Source organism: Mytilus edulis, chromosome 12 (assembly GCF_963676685.1).
Source record: "Mytilus edulis chromosome 12, xbMytEdul2.2, whole genome shotgun sequence".
In the NCBI taxonomy this organism is placed as follows: Eukaryota; Metazoa; Mollusca; class Bivalvia; order Mytilida; family Mytilidae; genus Mytilus; species Mytilus edulis.
In genome coordinates, this window is record NC_092355.1 from 50,242,310 (window position 1) to 50,257,314 (window position 15,005).

The following is a 15,005-nucleotide window of genomic DNA, read 5'->3' on the forward strand; positions in this document are numbered from 1 at the left end:
AGAACAAGGCTAATGATGTTTCACAAAATTACAAACGAAAATATTGCCATTCCTTCACAAAATTTATTACAGAAGAGTCAGTCCGTCACAAGATCCACCAACAAAGATGCTTACTGACAAATCCCATGTAACAAGGACAGCTACACATTTTCTTTCTTTTGTCAAACAATTAAAGACTGGAACAAATTATCCTCAGTCATAACAAAAAACACTACCACAGAAACCTTCAAGGATGCACTCACGCACGATGTGCTCCTTGATACATATCCACACCTGAAGTAATCAGGCAATCATGTTTTTATCTTAAATTAAAAATAAAAAATAAAAAATGTAATATTTAAAAAATCTAAATAAAAACAAAAAATCTAAAAACAAAGAAAAATTGTAAAAAATTAATAATATAACAAATATATATACAAAAATATGGAATACATATATGTAAAACTATATTTATAAATACATAAATTTGAAAAATTTTACCAGGCATGCGCCGGAAAGTAAACATCAGTATGTTGATGGTTTTCTGAAACTAAAGAAGAAGAAGAAGAAGAGAGTGGCTGTCGAATCTTTTTAAGATTGTTTTGTACTTTAATTAAACATGTTGTATATATTAAAACATTCTTCCTTTGAATTAAAATATCATAGCAGGTTTTTGCAGAATAAAAGCACAAATTATAGTTGGCGTAAATGATACATCTTGAAAATAGAAATTGGTTCAAATGAACTGTATTCCTACATTAATAGGATTAGTGATGATTTTATCAATATAGAAGGGAAAAAACCCATTTATCATGAACAGACACAAACGACATACATTTGAAGTAAAAAATGGAATTTGAAAGTGTCGTGGATTCGAATTAAAATGTAACTTGAAAAATAACTTTCAAAAAAGTATGCTCTCCATGATGTACATGTTACATACATGTTTCCATCATATCTTTAAAATTTTTCTTTTACCCATTCTGTTATGTTTAACAGATCCTTATTCCATCCGACAAGTATAAACTTTAGGATTACACACGACGTGATATAGGTATCCATTTTTGAAGATCTTTATAGGCTTGGTGTTCGGGGTGAGCCAAGTTGAACGCTCCGTATTGAAGACTTTACTTTGACCTAGTATAATGGTTTTTCTTTTACAAAGTATGACTTGGGTGGAGAGATGTCTCATTGGCACTCATACCACATATTCTTATATCTATAGATATTTATTCCGATAGCAATCTTACCACATCTCATTATTTTGTGTTAGGGATGTTCCATCCTCTTGCCAGATTTTTACCAGATATTCGGAATCCTCTTGTTTTATCAGTGTACATGTAGTGCCGGCGCCCCATTAAAAGATTTTGTCCGCAAACCTCTACTTTGTTTCATATTTTTATTACATACAGTTTTAAAAGTCATATTTGTAAATCTTATAAGATCCTTGTTATGTTTTCATTTTTTTTTTTAAACTTAGAACTGTTTTTTACTTAAAAATGTACTTATAAATAATTTTCTACATTTTTTTAATATTATAGTCTCTTATAAAATTAATCTAAATCTGTACAGAATGGCTCTTTATTTTAAATTCATGTTTTACACTTAATGTAAATTAAATGTTGTATTACAATACATTATTGACAGATGAGAATTAAATAAAATTAGATGTAATATAAATATATACATGTACATACGCACTTCTTTAGGCAAAATTGTAAATTTTACAAAGTAAGAAATAAACAAAAGAAAGAAATTAAATTAATAAAAGCAAAAGTTTCAACATAGTAAAAGTTTTCAGAGATACATGTTTAAACACAATGCAATAATCCCAAGGTTGTTTAATTAAATTAATTACATTTAATTCATTTAATTTTCTATTTATCGGTTGTAAATCAATTTTTGATTAGATTAATAGTTGTTTGTTATATGTAGCCTTTGACAACACGATCAAACGAATCAATGCTTTCGATTTCATTCACATTTAAAAATATATTTTGGGATTTGTAATAGCTAAAATCTTTTGTAGTTTAAATCTATTCTCGTAAACGAATAAGGTAAGCACACGTATATTGTTTAAAATAATTTATAAAGAAATGTTTAAGAATAAAGATTAGAATTACAAATTTTGTATCATATATTTCTAATCATAGTTCATTGTATTTCTTGAAAATTTATGAAGGAATTCATGTAGTTCCAATTTATCAGAAATGTATAAAGATGTTATCGGACTATGTCTTTCAATTGTCTTCGGTGTCTGCATTTTTTTAACTGTGATACAGTTTGTTTATTTTAGCTACCTTACAAGTACATGTGATCTTATTTTCACTACACTAGTACACAATTTTATTAAGGGGCCAGCTTAGGACCACCTCCCGGTCGGGATTTTCTCGCCGCCTTGAAGACCAATTTGCGGGCTTCGGCTGTTGTCTGAAGTAACTCTTTGGTCGAGTTGTTGTCTCTTTGACACATTCCCACTTTCCATTCTCAATTTTATAAGTAAAACCAGTTGAATGTATCTCCGATCACACGATTACAATGACGTTATTGGTGAATCATGAATAATATTTTAGTCAAGTTAGACGATTTCATGAATTAATATATTAATAAGTTCAATCGGAAATTATATGAAATATTATTTAGATCGAACGACTTTAAAAAGAGAAACCTTGTTTCAACACATGCACTACTGAGGGTCACATCTTTATTCTAATATTATAGACAAGACAAGACAATACTTTACTCAAGTATCACCTCTACAAAACATTTACACATTGTTATGAATTTATATATAAAATCAAGCGCCACTCTTAAAAGAGTTATGAGAGACACTATAATTTTAAATATTATGACTAGTTTTATAATGGACCGGGTGATTTAATGGACCGAGGCGATCGGTCAATAAACTGCCATTTGACCCAGGGTGACTGGACTACTTTGTTTTTTTATAGTATGCACAGTTTAAAGTGCTAAACAAAGCAACAGATTTTATATTTACTTTTAATTAAAAGTTTAATCTTTAAATAATGTTTCTATTTAATAAGTACATGTATTTATTGTAAACGACACGAAAAGGCTAAAACATCTTATATAATATTAAACTTCTCTATGCTCGGTTACATGGAAAGTATTTAAAAAAATAACCTGAAATATTTTCCCCTTCACTGGTCATGTACATGTATTATACAACATGTAGTAATACGTGTACGGGAAAAATATAAAAAAAAAATAAAGAAATTGAGAATCTTTATATTTCCTCAACACCAGAACGTGATTAAAACGTTCAGCTTGATTAACAGATTATATCCCTTCAGTGTTTTGTATCACATCAACTTACCCGTTAGATGTGTTTTGACGCTACTTAGTAACAACATGATTTATTTATGAGTTGATATTGATACACAACGTAAAGAGAATCACAACGAACTATGATCATTAGGTCATGTTAATAGATCATGTATAAATTATATATTGATACATACTCATGTGTTACAAGAATATTCAATGATTTTTGAATATTTCATTTATTTCTTTTACCTGAAACACAACATTATTTTTAAATAGATATACACGTAGGAAGATGTGGTATGAGTGTCAATGGGACAACTCTCCATCCAAGTCACAATTTATAAAAGTTAACCATTATAGGTCAAAGTACGGTCTTCAACACCGAGTCTAGGCTCACACCGAACAGCAAGCTATAAAGGGCCCCATTAAATTACTAGTGTGAAACCATTCAAATGGGAACACAACGGTCTAATCTATAAAGTCTAGTTTAGAACCGATAGGATGAAAACATAAAAACATAGTCATGATCGTAACCCTATGGACATAATAGTTTTTTTTTAATCTGATTGCATATATCGTAAATAATCGCAAATGCAATTCACAGATATATACATGTAGAAATTCAGCCAGTATACATTTTTAGCCGGTATCAAATATTGAGTAGAATCTGCATAGCATTGCATTGAGAACCTCCTGATATTATACAAGGTTAAATTGAGTCTTGTCTATTAGATTTGTTCGAATTTTTTTTATATTGTTAGTCATTTTGTCATTTTTTTTTTGTCCTGATTTATTGGTCTCTATTCGGCTTATGAGTAAGTTGAATTTTACTTTTAGCATCTTCTGCCTTTTTCAAACAGTAGAAGTAAAATAATATAAATATAACAGAATAACAAATAATTGTTGACACTAAAACATTTATATCGCAATCTAGAAATGGGTTGTGGTTCTTCTTCAGCTGCTGATGCGCCAAAATCCGAAACTGAAACACAGCAAACAACAACTGCAAGTCCGAAAAATGCCGAAAGCCAACCCAAAGCTGCCTCAGATAAACAACCGGAAGCAAAAAGCGCAAAACAAGAAAATAGCAATGACACGGAGTCTTCTTTCATAGATGATGCTGTGAAAGCACACAATGAATTCAGAGACATGCACGGAAGTCCACATATCACGCATGCTCAAGACTTAACAGATTATTCTCAAAAATGGGCGGAACATTTAGCAAATACTGGAAAGTTTGATCATAGTAAATGTGACTTAAAGGGAGAAAGTATAGGAGAAAACCTAGCAATGATGGGCGGAAGTGGACTTTCAAACAAAAAAGGTAAAACTATCGATCACCTTATAACTTAAATATTAACATTCTGGATATAACGTAAACGCATGGCAAATAATATAGTGCACAAGCCACATTTTCATAGAGAAGCCTTTGTCCGTTGCATATATGTATGCTCGATTTCCAAAATAAGGAAAACTAATTTACAAGACGCGTTTTCCTTGAGTACTCCTCTCAAATCTGAGCGATCCCAAAATAAGGACAATCAAATACATGCCACATTTTTTAGTATTACCATTGTTAGTTACGCTTTGGACTTAAATGAGTACAGATGATACTCATGACACGTTTTCCTAGAGTAACCATGATAATGGTCATTTACGATAGAGTCCAAAACGATGACATTCGATACACATGGCACGTTTGTTTAGAATAACCACGGTCAGCTACGTTCGAACCCAAATTGAGAAGAGCCGATATTCACGTTACACAAGCAACATCTTACGAATAGTACTTTAGAAAGTATTTCATGTAAGATTTCAATTTTCTAAATACAAACATCTATAATTTGCATTATCGTTTCTGATTTAAACATTTCATATATTTATACTCTTTTTCGTGTTAACACCACTATAACAGGTTTTCGCCCTGAATACAAAAAAAAAATCGTTTAATTAACCACTGTTTGTTCAACAGCCTTTCGTCGTCTGTTTCAAATGTACTTGTCTTGATTGACATTCGTAAGAATTGTTTATAAAAAAAGGGGGGAATTATAAAAGCTTATTGCATTCTATAAGTTGATATCCCATTTTCCAGATCTCTTTTTTTTAAATGGTTGTTCAACAACTGAGAATAAATAGATGACTGACAAAAAAAATATATACAAAGACACACATGAAGTTATTATTATGGTTCATTTACCATTACACAATTATATGATAAAATTATTTAAACAATCGATATTACAAATTCGTCTGGTGTGAATAAAAGGAGATATAAGCATTACGTAAATGAGACAACAACCTATCAATTGCATAACCAAAAGAGATCTAGAGGACATGTCAGCAACGGACGAGGCTCCCGCAGGGTCAAAAACGACCTGCGACCTCTGGGCTTTTTAGAGGCGACTTCCGACCTGAGGGCCTTCTAAAAACGACCTGCGACCTGTAAAATTTGGAAAAAAACGACCTCCGACCGACTCCTGTCCTCTGTGTTGGGGAAAAACGACCCGTACATTTCCTTTAAAAACGACCTCTCGACGAATTTTAAAGTGACCTTGCGACCTAAGGGGGTACCCTGTGGGAGCCTCATAGACAGGCAAACGCATTATTTGTAAAGATCTATAAATTGTCTTGAGTCTAAACAATTTTGTTAAACAAGTATAGTTCGTTCCATAGAAAATTTGACGGTCTAAAAAGAATAACTATATTGCAGTGTGTACAATGCTTTTTCTTTTGCTTCTGTCAGTCAAATCGATTGCTTGTAAACAATTTGAAAAATATGCACTTACTAGTATACTTCACTTTTCCGTTCGTTTCGTACATATAAATGACATATATATGGTTACAGTTTAGGTTGAATTGTTGAAAGTTTTGAAATAGGTTCAGTTTTTGTGAATGGATCAATTTCAAACTTAGTACACAGGTTCATAACATCATAAAGTGAAGAAGTTAATAATGCATATGACAAATAAGGATTTTGAACCAAATATAAACGTTCTCTGAACATGGAAATATGATAGTGTGAGTGGGCCTTGTGTTCCTTTTGGATACACATATTCTTGATTAATACATGTAAATAATTACATTAGATGTATGTTTCATTATAATATTTTATTCTGATTGGCTAACTGCACATCACGTGTTATTCCGTAAGCAGTTGCATTGCTCAATACAACTTTTCATTCATTATAACACGTGCTCCAACAATAAAGTGCACAGGTGAATTAAATAATAAAATATATAAAATTCGTGTTTTCATAATCATAGCTAAAAAATGTAATTATGAGTATTGAATGCTTCTTTTTGTAACTTTATAGAGTTGTAAAAGCGTTGACCGTGCGTACATTTTTAGCTTCATACAAAATGTACTTCGGTCAACGCTTTTACACCCCAATAAATTTACAAAAAGAAGCATTCAATTCTTAAATGAAACTTATCAACATTTCATTAATTATATTTTACAGAGTTACATATATAACCTCCTTTTACTCAGGTTTGCTTGAACTTTCGATGGGTACACTGTTGTGCAAAGATAGAATTATTTATACATGTGTATATATCTTTCTCTGAAATTAAAGATGCATTGTGTAGTACTTTGTGGATCTAACTATGTAATTTTTCATATAACTTCATTTATTTTTAGCTCGTGAATATGTGAAAATGTGGTATGATGAAATTAAAGATTATCACTATTACGGATCGAATCCGGATATGAACCAGTTTATGAGTAAGTAAATTTTATTTTGAAGTCTAAGTAAAGTCGGTATTGTTTACATCAGATATTCAGTCAATCAATTAATTAAACATTATCAAATATAAAAAAGAAGATGTGGTACGATTGCCAATGAGACAACTATCCACAAAAGACCAAAATGACACAGACATTGACAACTATAGGTCACCGTACGGCCTTCAACAATGAGCAAAGCCCATACCGCATAGTCAGCTATAATAGGCCCCGATAAGACAATGTAAAACAATTCAAACGAGAAAACTAACGGCCTTAATTATGTAAAAAAATGAAGCATTTCAAAGTTAGCATTGTGAAAGGACCATCATTTTTGAAGATTAATGAGGCCCCTCATGGGGGGGGGTCCTAGTAATCACATAATCACCATTTTTTTGCCAATATAATCACATAATCATTAAATATTTGCTTATCTTTAGTAATCAAAATTAATAATCATAAACTAAAAATACAGTCCTAGGTAATCAAATAATCATGAAATATTTGGCTTAATAATCAAATAATCATTAAAAAAACGGCCAAGTAATCACATAATCAAAAACCCCATGAGGGCCCTCATTAATGAAAGAGGTACCGAAACATTATGGAACCATTGGCCTAACAAATCACAGGTTCATGATAACAATAGAAATTATCTATAAGTTAAAATAGCCACCCATTATCTGTTCAAATCTTACGGGTAAAATACTGGCCAATTATAACCAAACTACCATTATGTTCAAGTACACTTGGGCCTCACCCATTCGTCACAACTCGGCCGATTCCGTACTTTAATCTAAGAGAGTATCGGATTCATACGAAGATTGCCGATTGGGGCCTCACCTAGATTGGTTTAGAAAAAGAGCAACTTACATATAAGACTCATACCCGGCCGTTTTATTTTTTGACAAGTTTATTAATTCTATATTCCTAAGACTAATTGGATATTCAACGGATAGTGGTCTTAAGCTTATTGTCAATCCCTTCCGCATCTCCGTATTCTATATAAAAGTTTTATTTTCTGTATGATGTTAAAGGAAAACATTTATATGTGTAAAAATTAAAATCACAAAAATACTGAACTCAGAGAAAAATCAAATCGGAAAGTCCCTTATCACATGGCAAAATCAAATGACAAAACACATCAAAAACGAATGGACAACAACTGTCATATTCCTGACTTGGTACAGGCATTTTAAAATGTAGAAAATGGTGGATTAAACCTGGTTTTAAAGCGCTAAACCTCTCACTTTGTACGACAGTCTCATCAAACTCCGTTATATTTACAATGATGCGTGAACTAAACAGACATGATAAATGAAATAGTCAAAATATGGGTACAATAGTCATTATCGTGATACAATTTTTAAAGGAACAATCAAGTTCGCGTGTAGTTAAGATGCGTGTAATGAATAACAACGATGACTTTACATGTAATTGTTCCGCACAAATCCAATTGTTAGCTCTCCAAACTATGAATATTTATACAACGAATCAACTGTACTAATAGTTCCTGGTATAATATCATAAAGTTTCACCTCGAAGGAAAACAAAATCATGTGAATGAAAGGAGATCATGCGTAAACGCATATGAGACAGCAAACGAACAATACAAGTATTGCAACAAAACAAAACGTAATCAATCCTCAATGCTATACAAAGTCATGAAAAAGTACTTGATATAATATAAAATGCTTGAAAAATTAATTAAAACAAAATGCGTATGAAGAGGGTGTTAAAGGATTATTTTTGTGAAACGTGTTTTGCCATTTTTATTTCACGAGCAGCCGTGAAAAAGGTTCGTTTTTTTACCGAATTTCGTAAAATTGGTAAAAAGATCAACGTGCACAACATTTTTAACTGCACGTTCATAGTGAAATGGCAATTTTATTTCGCGTCCTTCCATGACGATACCCCCCTTTACGCCCCTCTATTAATAAAAGGAGATGTGTTGTATGTGAACACGAGACATCAACCCAACAATTGAAATAATAAGACAAAAAGCATTAAAATATCTAAACAATGAAAAACCTGGAGTACGAAAAACTTTTAAAATCCCGACAAAGTACCAGTTAAAATATAAAATACTTCGAATTTGAAGATAACAAAAACGCATACAAATTACAGGAGATGCTGGGTAAACTTAAGAGGCAGCAAAATACCAACAACAAACATAAAATATCGTCTTCAACAATATAGGCATGTGTTTGTACCGTCATTTCCCACGGAGTAAACATATATCGATTTTAATTGACTCCGGTATACTAGTTAAGCAAGTTTGATACTTATAATAGTAACATGAGGATTTGACATGAGTGCAAATGAGACAACCCTCCATCCAAGTCACAATGTATAAAAAAATACAGACATAGGTCAAAATACGGACTCCAACATGCGAGACTTGCATGTCTTATCAACCTGGAGAAATGGATGTTTTCATTTGTCGACAGTTTTTTTAGTCGACTTTCGATAAAAATTGAGATAGCTATATATTGGCGTTCCGGGTAACATTTTTCAAAAGCGTACACTAAAACGCCGTGATTGGCTTACAACATCCCAAACGATTGAAATTCAAGCAATAACGTGAATTTGTACCCAATATGGTGTACGCAATTGAATTCGAAATTGCCTAGAGTCCTTTAGAATCCGAAAAGTCGACCTGAACATAGTGTTAATCTTAATGTACGTTATTTCAATTCCTATATATTTTTTTATGTCTCAGTTAAATATTTGATATTGAGCTTCTTAGCTTCATCTTCATTTTCCCAACAGTTCGAAAACTTTAAAATGCGTCATTAATTATAAGACCCACACAACGATATCTTTTCATATGATACATTTGGGCAGTATAGTATACTACTTTTTAATTATACTAGTTTAATTTAAGTCAGGCAAATTCAAGCACATATACAAAAATCCATATGACAAGACAAGACAAACAGCGCTCGTATATACATGTACTTTGGTATAGTAACATTATATATTTTAAAAACAGTGTTTAGAAAAATTCCTGGGATACCCCATAAAAGCTTATTTATAACTTGTAATCTGTACAATATTTCTTTATTATAAAATGTGATTTTTAACATATTTCAGAATTTGGACATTTTACACAATTAGTATGGAAAGAAGCAAAACAAATAGGAGTTGGCATGGCAATAGCGAAAGGCCAATGTGTAGTTGTGTGTAATTATCGTCCAGCCGGAAACATGATGGGAGATTTTGCCGACAATGTTCCCAAAGCGTTGTAAAGACCCAATATTCAAACATATTCTTTCAAAAATGGCAGTACACTCTATTGAACTCTCGATCATTGTAACATCAGAATGTTGACATTTAGAACATTCATACACATGTCCATCAGACGATTTAGAAGTATGAATGTGTGAATACATTATTCGTTCGTATGATACATTTTTACAGAGCTCGTTGATTAATCAAGATCATGTTTATTTAACATATTTATATTACAATTTTTAAAGATTTTACCTAATTTCTGTGATACTTTTTGTTTATCTTGTGATACAAATATATATATTATTTTTATTATTATTTAGAAGTCTTTTTAATCATCTTTATTATTCTATCAGTCTTCAGGGAGCTACCATTTGATTTATAGGGGGGGGGGGGGGGGGGCTAGGATGAAAAATTTTGTCCTGCCTTTTTATTTTTTACTCTGTACGGTCCTATTTTAGTTTATCCTGACTTTTTTTTACCTAAATTGTCGTCCTGACTTTTTTTTTGCAAGTGTCTCATCCTGCCTTTTTGTTTTACTCATATATCCTGTCCTGCCTAATTTTTTTTCAATATTGATCCTAGCCTCCCCCCCCCCCCCCCTAAAAAAATCCAATGATAGCTCCCTTTAGTTTTTTAGTCAACATGCAAATGCAATGCTCGACTCGTTGAAGTGCGAGTTATACAGTGTTAGGGCTACAATTTTGCATAATATGCTTTGATTATTAATTAGTTTGAAAATCTGTCAGGCAAAATGTGTAAGCTCACCTTAAGACATTCAGAAGATTGCATTTAATATCTTTTTTCTTTCTAAGTTGACTCATTTCTGTGATTTCAAATGTTTTCTATACAATTGTTACATTCTAAGTTATATTATTTTGTTGATTTATTTATTAAAATAATATATAACGTTGCCGAAAATGATTGTTTCGTTTTAACATCGGCCAGATAACCGTATGTATGCAGAAAGAAAGGACCACTGGGTTATCGCTGGTTTTTTGTTTACTGAATTTCTATTTTTAAAAAGTTTCTTGTGCTGGTCGTTGGTGTTTTCAAATGCATTGATCCGCTCCTGGCAATGGCGATCGAAGTTTGTTGAAAGGTAATTTATGTTCAGAAATTCAAGTGATGGAGAAACAAGTTCATCAGATCAAACTCTTGAATCAAAAACATATATAATTTGCTGTAAATACGTCCGCAGACAAAATTGCATACTCATACAGTTGACGACTTTATTCATCCAGAGCGTGACAGTAAATAGCATGTCAGTTAACTGCTAGTAGTCTGTTGTTATTTATGTATTATTGTCTCTTTGGTTACATCTTCTGACATCAGACTCGGACTTCTCTTGAACTGAATTTTAATGTGCGTAGTATTATGTGTTTACTTTTCTACATTGGCTAGAGGTATAGGGGGAGAGTTGAGATCTCATAAACATGTTTAACCCCGCCGCATTTTTGCGCCTGTCCCAAGTCAGGAGCATCTGGCCTTTGTTAGTCTTGTCTTATTTTAATTTTAGTTTCTTGTGTACAATTTGGAGTTTAGTATGGTGTTCATTATCCCTGAACTAGTATATTTTTTTAGGGTCCAGCTGAAGGACGCATCCGGGTGCGAGAATTTCTCGCTAAATTGAAGACCTGTTGGTGACCTTCTGCTGTTGGTTTTTCCATGGTCGGGTTATTGTCTCTTTGACACATTCCCCATTTCCATTCTCAACTTTTTGTACTGACAAACTCAAGATATTAGATAGATACTTTATTCTCTAAAAAACTAAATACAAGTTTACAGAAAAAACATACTATATATAAATGCTGATTTGAAGGCCGTACCCTGACCTATTATAATGGTTTACTTTTAAAATTGGTACTTGGATGGAGAGTTGTTTCATTGGCACTCATACCACATCTTCCTTTATCTATATACAATACATACAGTAAAAGGACGTTCAAAATTATGACGGCATGATGTTACTTAACATGTGTAATGAAATTTAAGGTTGAACGCAATAGAAAGAAGAAAAAAATCAGTAAGATGCCTTCTGCTGTTGTCTGCTCTATGGTCGGGTTGTTGTCTCTTTGGCACATTCCCCATTTCCATTCTCACTTTTATTATGCGATTACATTTACACGGATCGACTACATGTAATTTTTTCTATTAATACACTAAATAAAAAACCTAGTTTTCTGATTGTTTTTAAGTATTAAACAGTGAGCAAATTTACATTATATTCGGACTGAAGCAGTATAATTATACAGCACTTTTTTTTACTTCGACGTACACACATAAATAAGCATTTTCACGGCCCTCTGTACGCACTGTATTTGATATTCCAGGCAGTGGCCAAACACAATTGTTTCAGAAAGGAAACGAAAAAAAAAAATGATGACACACGTTTCCACAATAAAGTGCACAGGTAAATACAGAAAAACTTGATAGTGATCATGTTTTCAAGATCATAGCGAAAAAAATGTAATTATTAGTATTGAATGATTCTTTAAGTAATTTCATAGGTTAATAAAAGTGAATGAATGAATGAAGATAAATAGCATCAGATGTAAACTCCATGAAAATGATTATAGCATTCCTATGAAACCTACAGTATATGGTTCACTTGTAAATAAAGTGTGTGTGTATGATCATGTGTACTGTACAAAATAATACAATTGTACAGGAAACAAGTCATATTCTTTACACAGAAAACAAGTAAGAAAGACATACGATAGAGAGAATAATACCAGACACAAGTTGGTTCCTTTTTCCTTTTTCCTTTTTCGATATTCAAATTTTGAAAATATTACAAGTCCAAACTGAATTTTTTTTTTCCTTCAAAATTTTTTTTCCTAAAAATTTTTTTTTCCTCAAAATTTTTTTTCCTCAAATTTTTTTTTTCCTCAAAATTTTTTTTCCTCAATTTTTTTTTTCCTCAATTTTTATTTCCTCAAATTTTTTTTTCCTCAAATTTTTTTTTTCCTCAAAATATTTTTCCTAAAAAAGTTTTTCTTCAAATTTTTTTGTCATTTCCTTATTCGTTTTCTTTTCCTTTTTCGATTATCATCCTTATTTGATTTCCATTTCCTTATTCGATTTTCATTTCCTTATTCGATTTTCTTTTCCTTATTCGGTTTCTTCTTCCTTTTTAAATATTCATTTCCTTTTTCGGTTCCTATTTCCTTATTCGCTTTCTATTTCCTTATTGGATTTTCATTTCCTTATTCGATTTCCATTTCCTTATTCAATTTTCATTTCCTTATTCGGTTTCTTTTTCCTTTTTCAATATTCATTTCCTTATTCGGTTTCTATTTCCTTATTCAGTTTCTATTTCCTTATTGGATTTTCATTTCCTTATTCGATTTCCATTTCCTTATTCGATTTTCATTTCCTTATTCGGTTTCTTTTTCCTTTTTCAATATTCATTTCCTTTTTCGGTTTCTATTTCCTTATTCGGGTTCTATTTCCTAATTGGATTTTTGTTTCCTTATTCGATTTCCATTTCCTTATTCGATTTTCATTTCCTTATTCGGTTTCTTTTTCCTTTTTCAATATTCATTTCCTTTTTCGGTTTCTAGTTCCTTATTCGGTTTCTATTTCCTTATTGGATTTTCATTTCCTTATTCAATTTCCATTTCCTTATTCGGTTTCTTTTTCCTTATTCAGTTTCTTTTTCCTTATTCGGTTTCTTTTTCTTTTTTCAATTTTCATTTTCTTTTTCGGTTTCTATTTCCTTATTCGGTTTCTATAACCTTTTTCGATTTTCATTTCCTTATTCGGTTTCCATTTCCTTTTTCAATATTCAAATTTTGAAAAATATTACAAGTCCAAACTGAATTTTTTTTTTTCCTTCAAATTTTTTTTTCCTCAAAATTTTTTTTCATCAAAATTTTTTTTTCCTCAAATTTTTTTTTTTCCTCAAAATTTTTTTTTTCCTCAAAATTTTTTTTTCCTCCAATTTTTTTTTTCCTCAAAATTTTTTTTTCCTCAAAATTTTTTTGGCTCAAAATTTTTTTTCCTCAATTTTTTTCGCTCAAAATTTTTTTTCCTCAAATATTTTTTTTTCCTCAAAATATTTTTCCTCAAAAAGTTTTTCTTCTAATTTTTTTTTCATTTCCTTATTCGTTTTCTTTTTCTTTTTTCGATTATCATCCTTATTCGATTTCTATTTCCTTAGTCGATTTTCACTTCCTTATTTGATTTTATTTTCCCTATTCGGTTTCTTCTTCCTTTTTCAATATTCATTTCCTTTTTCAGTTTCTATTTCCTTATTCGGTTTCTATTTCCTTATTGGATTTTCATTTCCTTATTCGATTTCCATTTCCTTATTCAATTTTCATTTCCTTATTCGGTTTCTTTTTCCTTTTTCAATATTCATTTCCTTATTCGGTTTCTATTTCCTTATTCAGTTTCTATTTCCTTATTGGATTTTCATTTCCTTATTCGATTTCCATTTCCTTATTCGATTTTCATTTCCTTATTCGGTTTCTTTTTCCTTATTCGGTTTCTATTTCCTAATTGGATTTTTGTTTCCTTATTTGATTTCCATTTCCTTATTCGATTTTCATTTCCTAATTCGGTTTCTTTTTCTTTTTCAATATTCATTTCCTTTTTCGGTTTCTAGTTCCTTATTCAGTTTCTATTTCCTTATTGGATTTTCATTTCCTTATTCAATTTCAACTTCCTTATTCGGTTTCATTTTCCTTATTCGGTTTCTTTTTCCTTATTCGGTTTCTTTTTCCTTATGCGGTTTCTTTTTCCTTTTTCAATATTCATTTCCTTTTTCGGTTTC

The 15,005-nt window shown here is 31.2% G+C and overlaps 1 protein-coding gene across 1 annotated transcript; it reads left to right on the forward strand.

Annotated features, from left to right (window-relative positions):
* The first annotated feature begins 1,940 nt into the window (after positions 1-1,940).
* On the forward strand, positions 1,941-10,580 carry LOC139497186 (Golgi-associated plant pathogenesis-related protein 1-like). The gene is made up of 4 exons (XM_071285278.1): positions 1,941-2,036; positions 4,202-4,591; positions 6,908-6,991; positions 10,088-10,580. Exons 2-4 carry the CDS (start codon positions 4,204-4,206, stop codon positions 10,240-10,242), a joined length of 627 nt encoding a protein of 208 aa, XP_071141379.1. The 5' UTR covers positions 1,941-2,036; positions 4,202-4,203; the 3' UTR covers positions 10,243-10,580.
* The last annotated feature ends 4,425 nt before the right edge of the window (positions 10,581-15,005 follow it).

Coding starts and splice junctions, on each gene's coding strand:
- LOC139497186 (XM_071285278.1), top strand. CDS start 4,204: ATGGGTTGTGGTTCTTCTTCAGCTGCTGATGCGCCAAAATCCGAAACT. Junction 4,592..6,907: donor TGGACTTTCAAACAAAAAAG/GTAAAACTATCG, acceptor ATTTATTTTTAG/CTCGTGAATATGTGAAAATG. Junction 6,992..10,087: donor GGATATGAACCAGTTTATGA/GTAAGTAAATTT, acceptor AACATATTTCAG/AATTTGGACATTTTACACAA.